The 25,714-nt window shown below is 32.9% G+C and overlaps 1 protein-coding gene across 1 annotated transcript in view; it reads left to right on the forward strand.

Annotated features, from left to right (window-relative positions):
- v (Tryptophan 2,3-dioxygenase vermilion) overlaps positions 1 to 25,714 on the forward strand; it is a 60,271-nt gene that overhangs the window by 20,656 nt on the left and 13,901 nt on the right. The window contains exons 2-3 of the mRNA XM_088239782.1: positions 725 to 885; positions 3,563 to 3,696. Coding sequence (XP_088095908.1) covers positions 725 to 885; positions 3,563 to 3,696 — 295 coding nt within the window. The remainder of the gene's footprint in view (positions 1 to 724; positions 886 to 3,562; positions 3,697 to 25,714) is intronic.

Raw genomic sequence — 25,714 nt, forward strand, 5'->3', positions numbered from 1 at the left:
CTAAACTTACGATGCTCGTTATACAAGTTGAGAATAAATTTTTAACCGGAAATTTTTATGTGGTGAGTCATTCGACAATATCATGCCTACAAAAAAAAATTAACGAACTAAAACCAAAACACTCGTGTAACTTCAGAAATAGGGAGATGACGCATACCTTTGCTCAAATAATTCAATAATATGAAGAATGGAAAATACGAAAAAAAAATAGGAAACATGATCCGTCTGAATTTAACAGCTTGTAATATAGTAATTGAAATAGTAATTCATCCAGGCAAATATTCGGACTGCCTAGGAACTGCAGTGCTACCAAATGTTTACAGCTAGACGGGTAAACACCTTCGCCGCCCTACTTCGCCAAAGAGCCTGGAGCCAAGGGGAACGCCTGAAAAGCTCTAACAACGCGCTTTTCCAAGCCACTGCAGGGTGGATCCATTCACCGCTGTTCGAGCAATGGCGGCATATGCTTAAACCACCATAAGTGCTTCACATATAAAATTTTGTTTTATGTTTATGTTTATATGGTAGAATTAAATCTGCACTATGTAGCCATTTTTCTGGAATAAATAAAAACACATTTTTGTACAGAATAATGTAAGTTATAACTAGTTTTTAAAGTTTTTTTTAGAAACCTAAATAAATACATTACATGACAAAAGTGACAGAAAAAAAAAAAGTCTCCTTTCTAAGAATTTTGTGCATAAGCAATCATTTTTTTTTTCAGAAATGAGAGAATTATCACCGGCTGTGAGGGCGGCAAGGAAAAAGGGATGCTATACGCAGAATACCTTCAGTTGGGGAAGGTTCTTAATGCCCAGAGGATGCTATCAGCGGAGTCCAACAGACCAGTTCACGACGAACACCTGTTCATCGTAACACATCAAGGTAAATTTTGATTAATAAATCAAAAATACTAATTTACTACTCTGCTAAGTTGGAACATTGGAAACTCTCTTTACATGGGTGATATGTTCCCTATTTTTTTCTTAAACATAACATTTATTTATTTACTTATAAACAGTTTATTACACACTTATTGAGAAATAAGTTTTAACTCCACGGGACGATGAGACTAAAAGTGTAGAGTTGAGATAAATTATTAGTTAAAAGAAAATGTTGACAAAACTTTTAAGAAAAAAAATATTAAATGGCTAATATGTAACAAGGCTTTATATCGATTATTATTTTATGTTAACAGTCATCTGTTTAATTTTTTGTAAATAAATTTTGTGCAAAAAAATCCTATGCTTTTAGTACTTAATAATATTTATATTACTTTTTAAATTTACTTAATTTCTTTTTTTAAATAAGAAACCTGCTGACAATCCGGTTTCGCGGTTTAGTGGATTTCATTATTTTTCTTTTTATATTTTCTGTTCATGTTTATTTATTTTATTAACATAAACGGCAAATCTGCCTTTTACAAAAATTTATAACGCTAACATATTTGGCTTAATATATATATATATTTTTTAATCATAAATTTCCTTCTTCCCAAGATTTATAAAAAAAGTTAAACCTGAAAATTATACAAGATTTATATTAAAAAAAATAACCTAAATATTATACCGCATATTCAGTAGAAAGTTTAAACGTAAAAAACAAAATTAAATAATAAAACACTTTCAAGTGAACAAGAAAATTATAAGTACTGTTTCATACAGCTGGGCAAAGTGAACAAAAAACTTTATATATTATGAAATGCATGAATAAATAAATATAATTACCGTTCACCATCTTTGAAAAAGTTCAAAAGGCTTGTTCTACAGGAACAATACCCTACACTAAATATATCAGATACGTGGGAACAACTATTGCCGAGCTCATGAAGTATGTTTAATACGGCATTACAAGTATACACTGTCCGTGAATTGTTGCTACAACTCGGTGGCACCTGTCTAGTCATTCTTCCAGGATTTTACCTTCTTAAATAAAAATAAATATTTTTTAAAAAACACAGTCATACGAGTATATCACCACAAATATTATAAAGGATCAGGAACATAATAATTTAAAACAATAAATATATGGTTAAAAGCAAACTCAAACATTTGGTTTACATTTAATTAAAAAAATGTGTCATCGTAAAATCTTTAAGGAGTTTTCCACTTAAATCTCCCCCGCTAAGGATAATCCAGTACTTAACTCCTCTCTTAAAAATAGTGTTTGTTCTTAAGAGCTTAATACGCTGTATACTAAATGTGATATGATATGACAAAACATGACATCAACATACTTTAAACAATCGTAATAAGATTATTCACTTTAATTATCAGTAGAAACTCGGGCAGGTAGAGCCAAGGATAATACCCGCACTCTCTCATGGAGAGATATCTTAAAAACTTCTTTTAGATTTTTTCTATCATAGGAGAGTATTTTAGTTCATGTGGCCCCCAAATCATCTAGCCACTCTAAGGTCTACTTCGCACCAAGGAGTTGTAAAGAGTTCTCAGTACACTAGTATTTTCAAAAACCCTGACAGTACGCAGAACGAATCCTAACATCTTCAATGATTTACCACTGATGGCCAGTATGTGATCATGAAATGAAAGTATTATTGTTGCCTACGCTAGGCACTGAGATTTTAAAATTCTTCCTTCATTTTTATTATCTTTTTATATATAATTCCTCTATACGTGTGATGTCACTGAACTTCTAAACGGTTTAACCGATTTACGTACGGTTTTCAGTGAAATGTAGATCTTTACGCTGCGCGTGTTCGTAGATATTAACATTTTTAATCGAATCTGTAAAAAAAAGTAAGAAGCATAATTTTTTTTTCATCGACCTACCAGGGTTGCATTCGACGAAAATACATCTACAAAAAAGATTGGAAGGATGTTGTTTTCTTGTGTTTAAAAAAGTTTGTTTTTGAATGATTACAAACATCATTATAATTTCTTCCCATTTATTTATTTTGGTGGATTTTCGGTAAAACTAAAATAATATTAACTGTCATTCAATACATTTAAAAAAATCGAATTCATGTATAAAGTGCACCCCTGTTGGTGAGAAGAGCCGAATTTGACATTTGAAAAAATAATTTTATATTTGAAAATCAATTATTTTATGTTTTGGGATTAAACCATAAACAAGTATCTAGGTACCTACATAAATTCAATATTTGAATATTAATAGTTTTTGGTTTTGGAATTCAATCGGATCAAATTTGGATACCTACTTATCAATAAAAAGTATTTTTCCAAGCTAATAGCAAGCAAGTCAACGTTCGAGCAGGACAACGTCTGTCGGGTCCGCTAGTTATATTATATAATATGATATTGTCACCGTTATATTTTTTATTGGAATGTAAATTACGTGCTAGCAATGTGTTCTCTACGCTAGAGAGCGTTTGGAATATTATTGCTGGTCTTGAAATTCCGATACTAAATGTATATAGTTCTCGAGTCACGACATTGAAAATATCTCCAGGTTCTCGAAATTTCCAGAGTCTCAAGTCTGAGTCAAGAATAGAAGTTCTAGCTGCAAGGCGTGCTGTAATATAAATATGTACCTAGTTGCAAAACATGTTGCGATACTTATTGAAATTTTATTATTTCAGCGTACGAGTTATGGTTTAAGCAAATAATCTTTGAACTGGACTCCATTAGAGACTTGTTTGATGTGGAAGTTCTAGACGAGAGCCACACTATGGAAGTCCTCAAAAGACTTAACCGAATCGTTCTCATATTGAAGGTAAGATTCTTGTATGTTTTCACTGATAGCATTTTAATTAATTTTAGATATATTTTAATGAGCTTTCTGATGCCTGCAATGCGGGTTAAGGTGAATCTAAACGAAAATAAGAAAGCTAGATGGCGCTTTTATATATTTTTATTAAATAATTGGTTTGCAGAAACTTTGCACTATATTGATTGTAACAAATACCATAGCAATATAATTTAGTTTGAGGGTCATTTTCACAAAATGGTGTACAAAACAAAAAATTAGATTTTTTTTTGTAAAAAAAATAAAATTTTAGGTACAAAATGATAACATACAGCCATGTTGTTTTTACAAATAATCGTTTTAAAATTTATAGAAATATCACGTTAAGTTATTTTTATATTCATGAAATTTATTTTGTAACAAATAAAAACTTTTATGTTCTATTATTTAGTCACATTTTATAAATGTATTTGTTTGTTTTATTTATGGTTACATGTTTATACAATAGATATAATGAGTAGTAAAAGTAAACATGCATATTTTTTGTTTTTTGCTAGTGAGTCATTTAAACTGCCTAACTATGGCACCAAGACAATAAATATATATTGTTTTAACTGTTATTCTTATCATAAAAAAAACATTATAATCCTTTTTGTTAGTTAGTCCCTTTTTATAATTGATATCTAAAAGGAGATTAAATTAATATATAATGTAAAATAATAAATAACCGTTACAAATTTTAATAAAATTATGAGGTAATAAATTAGACAACAGGCTCATTCATATCATATCATAATTCAGAATTTAAGTTAAAATATTAAAATTAAAATAAAATTAGAGTATTCCTCTGTTATCTGGTCTCCATATTATGATGTTCACATCAAGAATATTGAATCAGTTCAACATAGACTTTTGAGAAAGATAGGCTGAAGGTTGGGCTTATTCAGAGACCTATATACGTATAATGAGTTAGAAACTAGCTTAAACTATCTTCTCTTCAAGACCGTCGAAATAAATGCGACCTTCTAGTCCTATTTAAAATTCTCAACTCACTCTTTGATGCGCCTGAACTACTGAGCTCAATAAAATTAAATATGCCAGCTAGAAACCTCAGACAAAACATACTCTTTCATACCGATAACCATAGAACGAACTATGGTTTTCATTCCCCTATGCCCAGAATTTTTAGATCTGCCAACAAACATACCAGTGTTGATTTCTTTGATAAGACGTTGTCTTCTTTCAAACGATCACTGAATAAAATTCAATTATAACACCTCTCTCCCGCTTCCACTCCCACCAAGTCTACTATATACCATTGTGTCCTTCTACTTTCCTTTATAATAATTTTCTATGTATAAATATAAATATGTCCTTTAAATGCCCATCGAGCGTATATATAAATAAATAAATAAAACACACGTGTTAAATCAACATTTGCAAATGTTGATGGATGCAGAAAACGAGGAAGACCGAGAAAGACATGGCACGATCAAGTCCATCAAATACTTGAAGATGGACACGTCAAAAGTAGGAATAATCGGCGTGCGTGCATAAGAAGATGTATGAATGTAGAGGAAGCGAGGTCTGTATGCCAAGATAGAGTGTTATGGCGTTCTATCCTCTCTGCCTACCCCTACGGGGAAACGGCGTGATGGTTTGTTGTTGTTGTTGTGTTAAATTATTTATAAATGAAATTTATGTAGGCATATATAACGTTATTATTTTTAGAGCAGACATAAGAATATGTTTATGTGTGTCCTACTTCCAGATTTAAAAATAAATAATACATTTACCTCTTATACCTTATATAAAATATAGGCTTAATGTGACTTTGAAAAAATATGTATTCTAATGAGGTGCTTGAAAACACTAAGGATTAAAATATGTAGCTTTTATCTACCCCGAAGTTCTCTTAAACTTAAAGGATTAAGTCGTCATGTAGCAGGGCGGGAAATTGACGGAGTTTACATTATTGCTGGTACAATATAACAAGGCGTACAACTCAAAGGGGTGGAAAACATGAAATCGACTACCATAAATTGTTATGATTAATTATTTTTCATTGTCGAAAAAATGAGCAATCAACAATATTTTAAATGGTTTCAATTTTTAAGCGCAAATAAAGTTTAAACGATTTTATTAAGATACATGATGTATTCATCATCATACCTCTGTACACACCCAATAATGCAAAGGGCGCTCCATTGGTACACTAAATGCAGTGTATATGAAGGTCAGGTGATCAGCGTTTCGCTTCAGGTGCCAGGCCAGGAATTTAAAATATTGCAATGAAGAACCGCTTCTCTAATCAATATCTCGTGTCGTCAGGAATCAAACCCGGGACCTCAGGCATAGTACGCGAACGTGCCAATTATAACACCACGAGACGGACTTATTTTTTTACCTAAGATTAGCCATTGATTTGAAAGCACTCGTCCAGGATTCTGGTTGTATTTCACACACAGTAATGTATTCCTAATCCTCCCGGACACCAATTGACCTATGAAAAGAATTAGTTTTACAAAAATTAAGAAACACAGATCTCAAAACATGAGCAGAATCGTAATAGTTACAAAGCGTTGCAAGTGATCACTTGAACCATTTGATGCCAGATAAGCCATTTAAATACCTACACTTAAATGTTCTCTTCTCTATCTCTATTGGAACATCTAACAAAAATGATATCGACCTAAAAATATGTATATACAGTAAATAAAAATAGTATAGGACAAAATAAAGTTCCCTGAGGAACGCCTGTATTCAGTAGTGGAACAACTTAGCCTAAAATACATGAAAAGAGCGATAAATTCAAATAATTTTTTGAGCCCTTGAGAGAGGCTTGTTAGTAACTTGGGCTTGGTTTTTATTCATTTACTTTTCACGCGGGTTTCATGATTTGGTGGCATTGAACAAAGAATTATTTTTTAATCTTGTTACAGAACTGGTATCATTAATAGTTATTTAAAGAAACCAATATTTTGGATTACCCACAATATCAAAGTATCAACTTGCGAAAAGTGTGAAAATATTATTTTGGAATGATATATTTATAAATATGATTATAAGATATATCTATTTCAAATTATCTTTCCAGGAAGTTTTAGCGATGCCTTGAAAAAGAGGAATTAAATCTTATTGGATGGAGTGACATCGGCTGCGTATAATTGCATTAAAAATACGAATGAAGAATAGCTACTTTTCAAATTATTTTTGAATGAGTTGTAAAAAATCGTTGCATTGAAACGGCTGGCGCCTAGAACTTGAAAGAAAGTTTGACACAGATCGTTTGACTGGATACATCATGTCTTTTTCTCTAGTTTCAATCCTCTGTATTGGTTTGCAGCAAAGCTCTATATCTCCTCTGTCATGTGTGGTTTTCTTTAGCTCTTCAAATATCATGTTTTTAAGTACAAAAACGAATACATTCATACATCGATCTATTCATTAATTTAAGTACTATACATTGTTTTCATTTGAGTAAAATTTCAGTTTATTATCCAAAAGCTTTTCGGGTGTTTGAAGTCTGATGAGATTGTATTATAAACTATATATTGCCAGGAATACGTAAGCCACGTGTCTAGTGACGTCAATAATGTATGAAAAAGGTTTTGAATTAATGTCTCGGAAACGGTATCATATTACTACGGGCCTTGTAGTAGGAAATAGGTACGAGAGTTGTTGGTAGTACCTACAGTACGGCTTCTGTTCTGTTACTAGCGACTGATATACAGTATAGATACAGTACCTGTATATTATATTTCTTTACTAGGAATATTATACGTAAGAGATCGAACGGCGAATAGTTATGATATTGACCCTAATAGCTTTCTCGTTTGTTTTAAGAGTAATTTGTGAATGAGGATATTCGTGAATTGAAACTCCAGAGCTGACAATGTTTAATTTCGCTTTCTTCCTCTCCAGTTGTTCCTTTATCCCTGGAACTTCCTTTATTCTTTTTCTTCGCAGTGGCGTCTTTGATACCAAATTTCTAGTGAAGCTCAGATTTTAAGGATAAGTCTAATATGCGTAAATGTTAAGTTGGTACCTACAGTAAATCGGGCCATGTTCGTAGGCATCTTTGAGCATTTTTATATTGGTCGCTAGTTTTTTATCTTTATAATATGTTGATACAATGCGAATTAAAATACACATTGGGTGCTGGTGAATAGCAATGATTTCTCTGTGAGGCTCAGCCTCACTTGCTTCATATGGTCCTTCGTCCCTGATTCTTAGTAATGGAAGCTGGTGCTATGCAAGCTCCTGACGTCACTGCAACCTGTGAAGATCTATTATGATGGGTTCCTGTGAATAGTTCTCCCAAGTCCAGGTCTATAAAGAGCCTGGATACTGTGTTGAAGGCGAGAGTTTATATTTCGCTAAATCTCCTTCTCCAAGCCTATCTATTACGTAGGAGGCGAGCTCTTTAACATCCGCAGGTTTAACCAGTGGTTCCCTGAGGATGAGGCTTCTTTTGTGATGTAAAGCATCACATTCACATAGAAGTGTTTCCTCATCTGCACTGCAGAACCTACATCTATGAGTTTCGGAAATGTTTTTTTAACTTCCTTTAACAATGAATATAAATATTGAAATATTTATAACACAGTTTTAACCGAGCAGCTTAAAGCTAATTTGTTTAGGTAAATCGATTTTAATGATTGTTAGTTTTCTGTGGATTTTCACTAATCCAAAAGAAGTCTAGTCCATTTTGGAGACTACGCATTGAGCGTAGTCTCCAAAAAGGGACTAGACTTCATGTGGTAGCTTGTTATAAATATCAAGAACTCTTTTGTCCAGGAAATGCTTCCGTTGCCGTAGGTGGATTAAGGTTGAATGTGGGATTCTTTAACCTGAGACTGTAGCCTCGAAGTCGAGCATCTTGTTCAAATTTAACCAAGGGGTTCAAAATTACTACATAAAAGTTTTAACCTGAGGTTCCTCTTCTTCACGAGCTTCCGTCGTCCTGGAAATTATTCGGTGAAAGTCAGGATCAAGGATTGAGATGGGAAGAAGCGAGAGTGCTTACTTGCGATTGGATTTCCCGAAAGTGCCTGGTTTTGTCTACATGCTCCACTTAAGAGCAAATGTGGAAAAATAAGAAATAATTAAAAAATGAATTATTTAATTTTTATGAATATTGTATTTATTTGTTTATTTATAATTTGAAAAACCCCATTTGGGTTATATGTACACGATGTTTGGCAGAGCGAAACAAAAAAAAAACAAATTTGATGTAGTGTCCGTCCCCAAATGTCAACAATTTATCATTACGATTTTTTTAAATGTTTTTGTTGTCAGCCAGTCCCAGTGAACCTCCGGTGTATGTTGTCATTATGTATGGAACATATTATTTTATATTTATATTGGCGTACTAAATTGTAAAGAATCCCTTAATTCATTTGTTTTAATCACTTTGAAAATAATTTAATTGTGTGTTATAGGAATTTTTGTGATTTTTTAAAGTCTGGCTGACCACGCAACCAAAAATATGCATTCCACAGAAAATAGCCAAATCTAATATTGAATGATACCTCACTAAAACTTTGAACGTATGAGGTGACATTCTTTATTAAAACATGTCTTTTTATCACAGGTATTTTTAATTAATAAATTTATCAAATTAAAGTACTGTTACATTTATCCACTTTAATTTATTTAAGAGTTCTAGATTTCCGGCGGCATATATCTTCCCATCAGTTTCTATAACGTAAGATTTTCCTAGTGCTGTGGGTTTTAAGCTAGGGTTTCCTAGGACAGCGGTGCCCGTATCTTAACGGCCGTAGTAAACGGTGATGCGGTGGACAGCCGTCGGAGTGGTGACTAGAGAGTGGTTTTATTTTTTAACGGTATTATCAACATCGTTTTCCTAGGAAACCACTCTCTAGTCACCGTTACGACAGCTGTCCACCTCATCATCTTTCACTACGGCCGTTAAGGTACGGGCGCCGCTCTCCTAGGAAACCCTAGCTTTAGACAATTGTCCATACGAGCAATTAATCCTTTTGAGCAACTTATTTATTTGGACATTTAACTCAGCTAGTTCTGACGAAACCATGCAAGCTCTTATACATCGCTCACTCCTTTCAACAACGTCATATATACAAGTAAATAAAGTTTAAAAATATAATAAAATGTATTCAAAATAAATATCAAGCCACTCGTTGAACTTTTTACTATGCAACAGATCTTTTTAGGGAAAACCTGAAAGTTTCTTCTCCGTTTGAAAAATATTTAGTACATAAAAAAATATAAAAAACAGTAGCGTTTGATTTATGACGTTCTTGTTCAAAATTTCAGTAATAGTGCCTGAATTATGTCAAAATATGTCATTATTTTCACTAAAACAAATATATTAACATATTACAACAGAGATGAAGAACATTTAAGAGAAGTTAATATAGAAGTCTAGGCATCTACAGGGCTTATGACCTGTCAATGGCTTTAATGTTCTTCATCTCTGTTGTAATATGTTAATATAAACAGCTCCCCAGGGAGTTGAATCCAGTCCTTGTCTACAAAAATTTGGACAAACTCAAAATATTGTTGATAAATTACCTGGTCCATGAAGAAGTATAGAAATTGAAAAAATAACATTTTCAGGCGTTGCCTAGTATGTAGGTGAAATAATTCAATTAGATGAATCTCACCCGCATAAATAAAGCTCTTTAACTTCACAAACATCAACAGATGAAAGAATTGAAGGAATATAGATGTTCAGATCGGGTTGTGGTCCTGTGGCTAGTGTCTCGGACTCACAGACCAAAGGTCCGTGGTTCGAATCCCACTCTACCCCAACTCGATTCCATTTTCTAATAGTGAGTTACTTACAACTCGTTGAAAATGGCCCTCAAAATTAAATATTTGGGTAAATCATAAGAACACAAATATTTCTTTTAAAAAAAATATTTAAAAAATGGTGAATGTTGCACAGTGTGTAAAGTGGCCACTTAAACCAGTCATTAACAGGTCATAAGCCCTGTAGATGCCTAGACTTCTATATTACCTTCTCTTAAATGTTCTTCATATCTGTTGTAATATGTTAGCATAAATATAAATTTGAAAATATATCGTTAGTAATTAAAAATTGAAGAACAAAAATAAATTACAGAATATACCCTTTATAATTATAAAATTAAAGATACATGTAAATACTAGTATTAATAAGAAAAATAAAATATATGTAAATTAATAAACATAAAAAGTAAAAATAAAATATACATAAAAACAATGAGGAGATATTTGTCGATTAAAAGATATTTGTAAATTATTTCCACGATTAAATTTTGTTTTAATTTTATTCAAAAACAATTTTATTCCCCTATCTTATGAATTCACGAGGGGTTAGCTTTTCAGAATTTCTGAAGGCAATCGAGTACACTCAGGGCGTTGACCTAAATATTTAAGTCTACACCGACAGAATGATATAATAATTTAAAATCTGCTTTCCTCGGCTAGTACTAAACAGCGATTGTCACCTTCCGGTGAATGTGAAGGCCGAGAATGAAATAAAATCCATTTTAACAGAACTGGAGGCCATATTGGAGTAATTATTCCTCGGTTTTAGTGTCACGCTTACTGGGTTCGGAGTCGGCTATAGTTAACGAAACTCCAGTGAAACAACAGATACAAATAAAAAATAAAATACGCAAGCGTTTGTCATGTTCATAATACTAAACACTCCAATAAGAATCTGATTCTACAGAGAGGAGCCAATACTTTTTATGGTCTGATTGGCTGGGGAAGCTGCACTAAAACGACAGTGGCTTCAGCAGCTATAGCTCAAAAATCAGTGATAAGAGTTGTATTAAAAAAACCATACCAATACCCGAGTGATTCACTCTTCAAAGAATTTCAAGTGCTGGATATTCGTCAACAGTATATATTGAGGTCAGTGGCGGTCACGCATCTCACAGGGAAAAATACGCAACAGTTTGTCATGTTCATAATACTAGACACTCCAACAAGGATCTGATTCTACAGAGAGGAGTCGATACTTTTTTGGCTCAAAGGCAGCAATATTATATAGGCCCGAGGGTATATAACCTTATCCCAGTTTCGTGGAAATGTGGTGGGATTGCCAGGCTGAGGAAGGTGTTGACTGCATTCTTAATCCATATTGGTCGGAAGGAGTCAGATAATTTGTTGTCCGATGTAGAAGGACGTAAGCTGGTTGCTTGTTTTACTAGTAATGACTTGGGACTTAGGATATAGAGATTTTGGTATTATTTATGTTTTCTCTGGATATTCATTTAAGACTGAAAAAGCACACATTATCATAACACTGTAAATACTTTTAAATATCATTATAAAATACATAATTTACTGCCTTAGAACGGGGAAGCTATCCCTAGTTAGGCAGTTTAGATGAACTAACAGCAAAAATTAAAAATATGTATGCTTACTTTTACTAATGAATTAATTTGTTGTATAAATAATTACTTGTATATTGCTGTAATATTATGTAAAATAATTTTTAAAAAAATAAAAAATATACGGACATAATATTTTTAGTAAAAGATTCGAAAAAAAAAAAAAAAACTTTTTCGATCCCTTATTTCCACATATATACGTGTTCAAGTTACTACTTTTCATCGGGATCGTAAAACAACGATAGATGTGTGAAAACTGCGACATTTACATTCGATCTTGAAAAATTTATACCGTCGACCCTGGATAAAAGAAAGCCCCCTTGGGCTGGACCCTTGACCGGGACATTTTTATATTCTAAAGAGATCTATCTTATATCGTTGTTTTGTTTTAGATAAGCCTATAAACATACCCAGGCTTACTTTTACAATTATGTATGTACTACTATGTACATATGAACAGGAGGTACAAAGAAAACGAAAGTACATGACATAATATAAATAAACCTTTCCCAAATTTATTACGATACATTTTTTTTTAATTCGTAACGGTTTATCTATTTTTTCATTTTTCATTATGTATTAATTTAAGCTCGTTATGAATATTTATCACAAAAATAATGTTTATGAAAAAAAAAACAGATTCTAGAAAAAATATATTTACTGACCTGACTCACCTACACACAGGCAACGCCTGAAAAGTTTTTTTTCTGTATTTATATTTCTTCATACTTCGTAAAATAATTCAATTAGATAAATCTCACCCGCATAAATTTCGGGGTGTTCATATTGATGGAATCTGCGACAGATTAAGGTGATTTATGAAATCAAAAGCATACTCCCTTTCAAAACGTTAAGATACATATATACCTCGCTCATTGAATCTATTATATCTTACGGAGTGCGTGTCTTGGCCTGGGGTCTCACCTTCCAGTCTCATCTGGGTAAAATTTATGATATTCAGGTGAGACTGTTGAGGGGGATTGTACCGGATAGAATAATCCGTGAGGCGAAACATATGGGCGAAGGTGTATATTTTAAATTCTGTAATGTCCTGCCGGTAAAACAATTTTGTGACTACAAATTGATTGTAGATTACTTTGTTGATCCGGAATATAAATAAAGAGTTTCCCACACTCACAACACTAGATTAAAAACTAAGGGCTTCCTGTTTGTTTCCCGAATTACAAATTACTTTGGAGAGCGAACATTAAATTTCGTTGTTCCAAGTTTGTTCAATGATCTCCCACAAATCATCATTAACATGAAAGATCTTCAAATGAAAAAAAAAGAGCTGAAGAAATATTTTCTAGATACTTTATAATGCCTGTTTGTAAAAAAAAATGTAAAATATAAACAAAATTAATGTAATATAAACCTGTCATAAGAAAAAAATGTGTCCCACCGAAAAGTCTTTAGACTTAGTGGGTAACAAATTCCTGTACGTATTTTTTTATTATAAAATAAACGCTGCTCTGCAGCACTGAAACTGAAATAAAGGTTTTAGCTCTTTAACTTCATAAACATCAACAGATGAATGAATTGAAGAAATATAGATGTTCAAATATGGGCTGAATGGTAAATGTTACACAGTGTGTAAAGTGGCCACTTAAACCAGCCAATGACAGGTCATAAGCCCTGTAGATGCTTAGACTTTTATATTACCTTTTCTCACATGTTCTTCGTCTCTGTTGTAATGTGTTAATATATTTACTGTCTTAAAATGGCAAAGCTATCCCTAGTTTAGATGTCTCACCAGAAAAAACAAAAAATATGTATGTGTACTTTTAATACTCATTAAACTTGTTATATAGGTATATAACTAAATGCAAATTGCTGTAATAAATATGTAACTATAAATAAATCAAATAAACAAATATGTATGTATTAGGTAAAGTGCACGTGCACAAGCATTGACGCTGCGGCTACATCTACAAACCAAACAATTTTTCATAGAGGTCACGGTTTTGGCACTCTCTTACATAGAGGTCATTTCAGATAGAAAGACTCTCGGAGTTTTCCCGGCTCTCTTTTGCAGAGGTTTTTGGGGATAAAATGACGGGACTTTAAGTCAGCTCTCTCCAGGTTTGACAATATAAAGGTTTTTTTTCGGGTTTGAAAAAAGATCAATATTCATAACTAACCCAAGTAAAAAAATATTTACTTTTGTACTTGTCAAGTTGTGACATAAAGTGTAAAAAAAAATATTAAACCAATCTCATGTAAAGTTGGAAGAAAGCTCATGCGTTGTTTTTCTACGATCATGACGATTTGAATAAAAATTACAGTGGATATATTTATTAGAACTGAAAGGGTTTTCTCTGCTGCCGGCTATTTACCCTCTAATAATCGTTTCAGTTTGGAAAATGACACATTAGACATGCTATTTTTTCTCCGAAAACACCTTTAGTAAAAGACGTTAATAATAATAAGCTTTATCTTAAATGAGTAAGATTTGATTAAGTTTTCTTTTATATTAAAAAAGTAATAAACAAAACTTCTTTATTTGGTTGACTATAAACTAAAATTTTATTTATTTGCGGACATTTAACAATGCTTAACACATTTTTTTATAATATCTGCTGGTACAATTTCGATTAAATACAATTAAAAAAATTAATGCTGGGACAATAATTCAATAATAATTACTACCTCAAGACAAGATCTGGATTATCTTAGTGGTTGTCTAAATCTAGAAAGACTTGGACCAAAAAACTCCAGATTTTGTCTCGAGTTTACAATGCGACACAATCGGTACATTGGTAATAATGTAGAAATAAAAAAAAATAGATAAAAAATGAGATTGGAAAAAATATATTATCATATATGTGAAAATATATTTAAATAAAATACAACGAGTAAACACTTAATAATACTGTTTGAACCTAGCCGTGGTAATTTGAACAATTTAATGTTAAATATTATCATATCATTCCATGTCCGCTCCCTAGTTGGAGCATATGGTGTCCACGAAGACCCTCCAGGTATCTCTGTCGGCTGGCAGCTCCTATGTATTCTCCCAGGTCAGGTTAGGGCCTCGTAGTTCTGACATGAACTGCGAACAGTCAGCAGTGGACGTCTTGGACGTCGAAAACCTGATGCCTTGAAAGTAGGCAAGCGTGGTTAAGGCACTCAGGAGGCATCCGCAGTACATGACTAAGCCAACCGTATTGCCTCCGCTTGATGAAAGTTGGTTGTCACCGGAGTTTGCTGCGTCCGTTCTCTTATTACTTCATTCCGCACAAAGTCAAACCACCGCACACCCAAGATTCTTCTGAGACACCTATTCTCAAAACTCAGTATTTTGTTGTTTTGGGCCCTAGTGAGGTGCCACGATTCGCATCCATAGAGGAGAATAGGTGTTATGCAGGCGTTATAAAGTTGGCATTTGGTTTTCACTGAGTAAATATCTGATCTCCAGACATCCTTCATATTCAACAATGTTTGAGTATGTCCAAAAGCTTGCAGACTGGCTGGATTTCCTCCCTAGGAGAGGAAAACATTTTTGAGAAGGGAATATGGAAGTCTAGGCATTGACAGGGCTTATGACCTGTCATTGGCTGGTTTAAGTGGCCACTTTACACACTGATTAACATTCACTATTCTGCCCATGTTTGAACATCCACATTTCCTCGGCTCTTCCATCTGTTGACTTTTGTGAAGTAAAAGAGCTGAAACCTTTATCACGTGGGTGAGATTCATCCAGCTGAACCAAATCACCTACTAGGCAACGCCTGAAAACAATTTTCCAATTTTTATACTTCTTCTTTTACCAGGTAGTAATTCAACAATGTTTGAGTATGTCCAAAAGCTTGCAGGCTGGCTGGATTTCCTCCCTAGGGAGTTATTCATTTTTAAATTTATTTCAACAGAGGGGAAAACATTTTTGAGAAGGGAATATAGAAGTCTAGGCATTATGCCTATGAAATGCCTTCATATTGTTGAATGTGGCACCTGCTATTCCTAGCCGCACTCTCAGTTTTTTTTAAAGCTCCCAGGTATTTTAAACTCTCGACCCTTTCGATGATTTGGTTTGACAGTCAGGGGATTTTGGGCATCAAGGCATGAAGTGTTACACAGTACATGGGCTTTTGCAATATTGATTTTTAAACCCATGCATGCGGAGTACCTATTTAGACTAGAAAATATTGAATATTAAATATTAAGTAGTTAACAATGTTTCGTTTTGAAGGCAACCAAAATGAATGGTGGTCGAAGAGTGTCTGGTTTGAGTTTCCGGTCGTTAGCGTCGTCTTGCGCCTCTGTGTTGGCAGGCTTGCCACCTGTAGTTTGATGTGTTGACCTGTAGCTTGATGTGTCCAGTTTTACAAGTGCCCATATATCTTCTCATAATCTACTTCAAATAATTTAATTCAGGCACACCTTTGCACACCTCAAAGTCCGATTATCTCAGAATACGTTCTTAGATATACATGTCTTACTGTTGCTTTAGGTTAGCGATAGGTCGCAGTCACAAGAGCTTATTTATCCACCAAAAAATAATAATGCTCCAATAAACGCGGATAAATAAATTGTGATATTGTTTAATTATGAATAATATTAAACACACTAAATGCATGAGTTCATACCGAGAGATGATTTCGTAAATAAATGTTATCAGAATGTTGCTAAAAAACTAAAGATAAAAATTAATTAAAAATATGTTGCTCCTGACGTCAGAATAACACGCGAAAAAACTTATAGTAAGTTTCACTATCTACATGAATATGTACATTTTGTTATTTTCAAGTCATGTGTTTATACAAAGATAATTTTGTTTTTGAAGATAAGTTTTGTGTTCAGTCATTATTATTAAAATAACTATTATTTTATAAATTACATTATTTGACCCCACAAATTATTGCTGGACATAATATTTTAATAAAAATTAATGATTTTTGGTTATTTTGTGCAAAATCGCCTGTTTAAGTGACCATTTTACACTTTTTCTTTCAAGTACTAATACCATGTTTTCAGTTCTTTTGGTCATACCCAGCATTCGGCACCATGTGCAATGACCGGTCTGAGGAGAGTTTTGTAAATAATGGTCTTGATTTTTCTAGGGAGCAATTTGGATCCTAGAAGTTTTAACAAGCCATAATAACATCTGTTTGCTGCCGATAGCCGTGCTGTAATCTTGTTACTATAATTGTTATCATTAGTCATTTCAGTACCTAAACATTTAAAGGAGTTGACATTGTCTATGTGGTGTGACCCAACGTCAACTGCCTGTTGTGCATAGTTTATTTGTGACTTTCTTGCTAACATGTATTTAGACTTTAATGTATTTACTTTAAGATCCATGTCACTTGCAGCCATCTCTAGCTTTAAGAAATCATCTTTTAATCCCGGAATAGTTCTGGAGATTAAGTCTAGGTCATCTGCAGAGGCTAATATCTGGGTGATCTTTCTTAAAACAGTTCCCGTTGTTTCTACTCCTGCATCTCTTATGGATTTATCTAGAGCAATATTAAACAACAGGCATGCCAGTGCATCACCTTGCCTTAGACCGTTGTACGTCTGGAATGGATCTGATTTTCTGTTTTGGACCTTCACCGAGCATTGTGTTTTAGACATTGTCATCTTAGTAAGTCACATTAGCTTTTTAGGAATCCCCAATATTGCCCCGTACAGCTTCAACCGCTTGATACAGTCATATGCCGCTTTAAGGCAATATTCTTGCCCTTATATGTATATAAATGGTATATATGTATAAAGTGTTAAATAAATATATAAACCACCCCATCTTATTATAACATATGAAAACATTTGTTACGCAAGCAGTTTATTAATGATTTGAATGGACTGTATCTTGATCAGCGGCGCCATTACGGATGTGGTTTGAAGTAAATAATGTAGGACGATAGAATAGGATTCATGTTACATGGAACTTTGTACTAGCCACCGCATACTTTGCTGTGGTAAATATTAAATTCCTCTACATAGAGCTGTGTGATTCGCATTAAAAATATTGTCGTTCACTATAATTGCAAGGTCAGTTGGCGACCCTCGTTGTGCAAAGGCCGAGACGTTTGCTTCATATACGGGGGTCCCGAGATCGATTCCTAGTGATACCACGATGATATAATGATCTAAAATTTAGGTGATTCATATTTAATGTCATTTTCTTTATGTTTGGGTTTTTGATGCCTTAATTCACCGCAGCACATAGTGGTGGAAATAAGTATGGGTACTCATACATCAAGAGACGTATTCCCGTATTTTCTCCCTGGATTATTTTCTTATTTATTTGGGAAAAACAACTGTTTTTACATACATCAACTACATGTCTTTGTTCAACTTTTTGAATTTACCTACTCTGGAGGATTGCAAGAAAATAATTGACCTAATATTTTTATATAAAATCATTAATTCTAAATTCGATTGTTGCGAACTCCTGGATTTAATAAATATTAATATACCAATACGTAGAACTAGACAAAATAGTCTATATTATTGTCACCCTTCTCAAACCAACTATCTTTGTCACTCACCAATACCTCGTATACACAGACTAGGAAACGAATGTACCTCTCATATCGAAATTTTTAACTCGAGTCTCTGTGAATTCAAATCATCTCTTTATAAATATTTTATGATGTTCTATAGCAACGATTAACGAATTATTTGCAAAAGCTACTTATGCTAATGATTTGGCGTTTGTTCATTTTATATCTATTTTATGCTGACATACATACATACATAAATTTTTATTTTAGTTATTTTTCTTTTTATACCCATGTTTTAATATTGTTTTTTAAATTTAAATTTTTGATTTTTTTTTTATTTAATAAGGAAAAACAACAATTGTTATATATGAATACAAAATATAAAAAAATAGTACATATATACATCCAGGTAAAGTTTTTCACAAATATAATGAGAGAACATGTAACACAGTAAAGAGAAAAATAATATATTATATAAGACATGTATATCTAACTAACTCATTATAGTGTTCTATTTTATAGTGTAAAAGGCACTTTTGCCGTATAATAAATAAATAAACAAATAAATATTACACACAGAAAATAATAATATATAGAACTTGGTGGGAAAACGAATTACCACGCTGATGCGGGGCGAAAACTAACGGGAGGCGAAGCCCTAGGGTTTCTTCGATATTATTTAGTGGAGTGGACTGTATTTAATTTGAATAAAATAAGTTAATATCCTCAATATGCGGTATGCAGTGTCAATCGGTCACAACCCCAATAAATGATATGGATTAGGAATGGATGCCCCTTACCTGGTTCGTTCTTGATGGAATTGCTATGGTCCGACTGGTTACTTGCAAGCAGCACCAACATTGAGGCAGGCCCCCAATCTGGAGTTCAACATTGGTGATTGGTGGAAACAAAGTCTATGATGCGGCACACGTTCAACAAAATAAACGTGTGATTCACGACACGAGGTCTTATTGTGGCGGGTGATCAAAGGATGTTGAAGTTGTAACAATACCTGAACCATGCATACCCACATAATTTGCAACCAGAACTAAAATGGAAATAAGAGTCAATATGAATTTTTCCAGTGATGTCAGCTGTTGATTAAGTACATTATAGGCATTAAAATAAAGGAAATTAAAAATTGAGAAAATTAAATTCACCCTACAAAAGCTGACACAACGTCAGCTTTTTGTAGGGTGTACCCGGTAAAATTACCGCGCCGGGTGGATTTGCGTGGCATGTGTGAAAAGGGCCAATCGGTAAGTAGAAATACGAAATACGTTTTTACTTCAAAACACAAAATTCCCAAAAAATACTAGGCTAAACACCGCTAGATTAATAATTTCAAAATGATGTAGGGTAGCAGCCCCTGTTTTGATAATTACCCCGGTTTTGGCCACTCGCAGTTTTGAAAAAAAATCAAAAATATGGAAGCATTATTTTTTACCTTGCTTATAATATACAAGGTTTATATTTAAAAATGAGGATTTTTCTGCTATTATATTACTTTATTTTGGCTAAACTGTTAGGACTCGAGCTTTTGAAGTCCAAAAACAAGACATTGAAAAAATATATATATTTGCCAATGGTTAAATATTTTTTTTTATTCAGCGTACCCACCACATACTGCATCCGAGGACATAAGTCTCCTTGGCGGTTTCCATATACACGGAAAAATTCCTCGTTGCCGAACGAAAACAGCCTCTTGAAGGGGTTTTCTGTAATATGGTAACCTTAGCCTCTTTGTGCCGAAAGAAGGTAATCTAGAAGTACGATATGATTGCAAGTATAAAAAAAAGTTTAAATGAAACAAATTTAAAGATTATTGATAAATCTATAGTTTTTTTTTTTGACAAAATATCTGTAGTCTATTTTGAAAAGTGATGGTCGTCGCGGCCTCGTTGGTGTAATGCTAAGACACTTGACTCACGCACGGAACGTTTCGAGTTCGATTCGGGTTTCGGGTTCGATCCCGGTGAGGACACGAAAATTGAAATGTGATTTTGCTCGAGCTTAAGTGTTCTGTCATGTAATTCACCACTGTAATTAGACTTTCTGGCCTTTTGTGGTACAAAAAAATATACAAAATACAAACTGTTTCAGAGTTTCGTTGTTTTGAAGATATGAATCAGAATCCTATTTTTTTATAATTTCTTAAGCAAAACGATAAGTGACCCTTAGTGAGTGATATAAATATATCTTGCATATCTTTATATTTTTTTATTTGAAAGCAATTGAAGACTATCCAATAAATGCGTGGGAACTTTATTTTGAGGCTTGTTTAGCTACAGAAAACCTTTGCATAATATAATGGACAAAACTAGCGTGGCCACAAGTGGGTGAAACTTCGCTAAAAATGGTGATTCAAATTAAAAAATAATACAAACAAAATAATCGGCACTTATTACACACAAAGGTGAGTGTACGACCTATTTATTCTGTGGAGTTTGAAACCAATATGAATAGTTTTTTTTGGGTGATCTCGCTTAGGTTGGTTTGTTCCATCGTTTCGGTTACCGTTGCAAGAGCCATCTTCGTAATCTTTGTAATTTTAAAATTACATCACCCGTGGCATCACAAGTTAGCGAATTTCCCTGACATTTAAAAGGAGAACCTCGTACCTGAACACACTAAACGTTAAAAAACATGGCTTCCTGGAAACCAAAAATCCATCACAACATATAACAACGCTGTAATTGATTGGTTATTGTTCACCCGAACCTGTGACGCTTTACAGTAATTCGTTTTTTTCATACGTTTTTGAGAAACATCGCCGTACAATTAAACGCTTTTTTTTCTGCGTGTTAGAAATCATTTTTTAAATCCATTTATTTATTTATTTATTCATTCAAAACTACACTTGTTTAAATATTAATGAACTTATTAAGGCTTTTTAGGCTATGCCCGTGTCAAGCCACAATAAATAACAATAAAAATACATAGTAAAATTAATTAGATCAAATTATAATGACATAGAATAACAATCTAGAAAAAATGTAAATGTAATAAATAATTAAATTCCAAAGAATACAATGCAAAAAAGATAATCAGAAATAATTTTTAAAACAAATATTATACAAATTAAGAATCACACATAATCAAATATACAAAATAATGGTAGTATTAAAATCAACAAAATAATAGTAAAATATAGTAGTATTAAAAAAAAACAAAATAAGAGTATCATTGAAATCAACAGAAAAAGAATATAAATATAAAAACATAATTGAAATGATAATTGAGATATGTTTTCTAGAAACTCACTCAATACTATAGTAAGAAATAGGAGCAATAAATCATATGTTAAATGATAGTACGTACTAAATTAAATTATATAAAAATACATAATGATTTATTATTTATTTAGCAATGAAATTCCCCATTGCAGTCGTTTCGGGTTGTTTAACCCATTACGAAATGTAGACTGTTAAACCCATTATCGTATCAATAATGACATTTTAAAAGTAAAACATTTTTTAAGTGGTTAAAACGGGGCTCTTGCCCTACATAAAATACTTTTTGTCAATATCCTTATAACACCGTACCGTTACTTTTTCAGTATAATACGGTATCAAATTACACCGACATAAGTGTCGCTCTTGGCTGAAGCATAAAACCGCCGAATAAATCGCCGGGTACTTAATTTACCAGAACTTAAACCTGTCACACTTCTAAAACGATATTCTGTTTAATTTGATTACATTCACAGCTTATTCGACAGTATTTCACAAAACACGTTTGACTGTCACACTTACAAAGATACGCGGTGCCAAAAAATAAGGAAATATCACCTTTTTAAAAACATTTTTAAAGTAAAAAGCATAGAATTAAGAATACTCCAGAAGCCGCATGTATACGCACATCAAACTTCCTTACTTCCTTTCAAGGTATTGTCACTGCATGACATAACCAATACTATTTTAAATATCATCAACTTTTCTGCTCACTCAAATTTAAAATACACATTTCGTCATAATATTCATAATTACAATACGCGTTATTCAGGGAATCTTCATGTGTCTAAGTTTCGCTCAACAAAGTTTGGCAGTAGGTCCTTGGAAAATATTGGCCATTCCGAATATAATAAACTGCCTGATGAGCTAAGACACGAAAAACTTTATAAAAAATCCAGAAGTGTCACAGTAAAAAAATATTTCTTAAATCTTTTAGAAAGTGATAATTATTAATGTAGTTTAAATAATATGGTGTTTTATGTTTCTTATACAATAATGATTTCTTTTTATTTCGGATGAATTAATTTGTATGATATTATGTATTGTCAAAAAAATTTTTTTTCTTATGTACGGTCCCAAATGAGTTTCTAATAACTCCTGGGAGTATAATATGTAACTTTTTTATTAAATGTTTTATTAATAATTAAAAAAAATAATAAAAGAAAACAAAAAAAACAGAAGGCGACTCAACTACTCATAAATGAGTAGGTTTACGTTTTGACCTATTAGTTTCTTTGTAGACGTCGCTCAGTACGCAACTCCTGATTTGAATTCAACTATGCGTGTTGTGTCCTTTAAAAGTGTAGAAATACTGCTAAAATCTTAAAGAAACAGGATGCAATCGCATTTCATGTGTATTTAACAAATGCATTACTTAAAAATTGAATTATTTTTCCATCTGTCAGATTGTCAAAGAAACAAAATGGAAATTTCGTTAGTGTTGCCAGGGTAGTAAATTGTGTTACCCTACTTTGCTCATCTAATGAAAGAATTAATGAAAATTGGATCTCGGATTAAACAACTCTGTGGTGTACGTTTGTCTGACATTATCTTCAAAACATCAAGCATTATTTAACATGATATAAAATTATCCATTTTATGTCAAATAAAATTTATTTTATATTTTAAGTTTAAAGTTCATTAATTCAATTACTCCCATTAAATGACCCTTTACTTATCTACTTTGTTGTGTCAATCAATATTTCCGCGTGCACAAAAAAATTTTAGAGTAATTAACAGATTGCCTTTTTTTACCTTATGTTTGTGTTATGATTTTTTTTCCTATCGTGCAACATTACGCGGCGGAATCACGAATGTGCCCGGCGAAAGTGCGGCATAGTGGGGGTATTATTGGACATAGTCCGATGTATTCAAATATGATTCTACGCTCCTTCTGGACTATTCTTAATTCTATGGTTAAAAGGGTCTATGAAATACTGGGCAGCAAAAAAATAATTTTGATATTTATTAGCAACATAAAATATAATTTTAAATTTGTAATTTTGAATTCCCGCAAAAACGGTACACCGGGTAGCTGGAACCGGAGAGCGCCTGATGTCGTCAAAGGAGGCCCGCCTGCATTAGACTAGAAGGTTGAGCGAGAGATGGGTCGCTCTCTTGTGTCCCTCCCCCAGTGCAACTTAATCCTATATTATTAATTTTTTCCCATTTCCAATTAATTATTATTTTATATTTTGGTAAACTTTTGTCGTGTCAGTTAATTTGTCATTTAAAAAACTGATTTAGGGGTTATTGTTCCAACAGCTTTGTTTATTGGGTCTGTTATACACCGGTTCATTTCTTTGCATGTCTTTGAATAAGGAAAGGTGACTTTCTTAGTTCTGTTGCGATGTTTTTTTGGTATTCTAGGGTCTTGGAGGAGAGCATCTTGATCACATTATTGTGTTTTGGCTTTTCGATAAGTTTCAGCCTTTCCTATTTGACAATGTTTGATTATGTCCAAACGCTTGCAGACTGGCTGGGTCTCCTCCCTAGGGAGTTGTTCATATTCAAATCTATTTCAACAGAGAGGGAAAACATCTTTGAGAAGGAAATATGGAAGTCTAGGCATTTACAGGCCTTATGACTGGTTTTTAGTGGCCACTTTATACACTGTGTAACATTCACCATTTTGCCCATGTTTGAACATCCACATTTCCTTCACTCTTCCATCTGTTGACTTTTGTGAAGTAAAAGAGCTGAAACCTTTACCACGTGGGTGAGATTCATCCGGCTGAACCAAATCACCTACTAGGCAACGCCTGAAAACAAATTTCCAATTTTTATTTTATTTATTTTATTTTATTTTTATTTATTTGGATAGCCAACAGCTATAATTATCTCATATTTATATAACAAAACAAATAACAAATAAGCCAATTACAGGTTTTCACAAGTAGCATCACAGTAAGTTAAAAAAGATTCTCGAACATAAAATGAATAGTAATTAAATGTAAATTTAAAAGAAATGAAAAAAATACTAGAATAGAGTTATTTCGAAAGCAAACGCCGTACGTCATTAAGATTATTTGCAAATAAATATATGTTAAATGATTTATTTATTACATTAAAATTATTAAAAGTTCGTCATAAATATGAATTTCGCCTATAATTAGACGAAACAAGAGGTATGTGAAGAAGAGGGTTATTTCTTAAAACTTTGGAAGGAACATTGATAGAAAGTTTGCAAAGTAGTTCAGGACAGTCAATTGAACCAGAGGCAATTTTAAGTAAATAAATTATATCCGCTATTTCACGACGTTATACTTCTTCTTTTACCAGGTAGTAATTCAACAATGTTTGATTATGTCCAAATGCTTGCAGACTGGCTGGGTCTCCTCCCTAGGGAGTTGTTCATATTCAAATCTATTTCCACAGAGAGGGAAAACATTTTTGAGAAGGAAATATGGAAGTCTAGGCATTTACAGGGCTTATGACCTGTCATTGGCTGGTTTTAAGTGGCCACTTTACACACTGTGTAACATTCACCATTTTGCCCATGTTTGAACATCCACATTTCCTTAACTCTTCCATCTGTTGACTTTTGTGAAGTAAAAGAGCTGAAACCTTTATCACGTGGGTGAGATTCATCCGGCTGAACCAAATCACCTACTAGGCAACGCCTGAAAACAATTTTCCAATTTTTATACTTCTTCTTTTACCAGGTAGTAATTCAACAATGTTTGATTATGTCCAAATGCTTGCAGACTGGCTGGGTCTCCTCCCTAGGGAATTGTTTATATTCAAATCTATTTCCACAGAGAGGGAAAACATCTTTGATAAGGAAATATGGAAGTCTAGGCATTTACAGGGCTTATGACCTGTCATTGGCTGGTTTTAAGTGGCCACTTTACACACCCAAAAATGTTTTCCCTCTCTGTTGAAATAGATTTTCCTATTTGATATGAATAGGAACTAAGCCTCTTACTACAAACAATCCAGTATGAAAATATGAAGATTAATAGGTACTTATATATTTGAATGAATGATTTAA

The sequence above is a fragment of the Micrasema longulum genome, unplaced genomic scaffold, assembly GCF_059751315.1.
Source record: "Micrasema longulum isolate JH-2025_06_02 unplaced genomic scaffold, ASM5975131v1 h1tg002263l, whole genome shotgun sequence".
In the NCBI taxonomy this organism is placed as follows: domain Eukaryota; kingdom Metazoa; phylum Arthropoda; class Insecta; order Trichoptera; family Brachycentridae; genus Micrasema; species Micrasema longulum.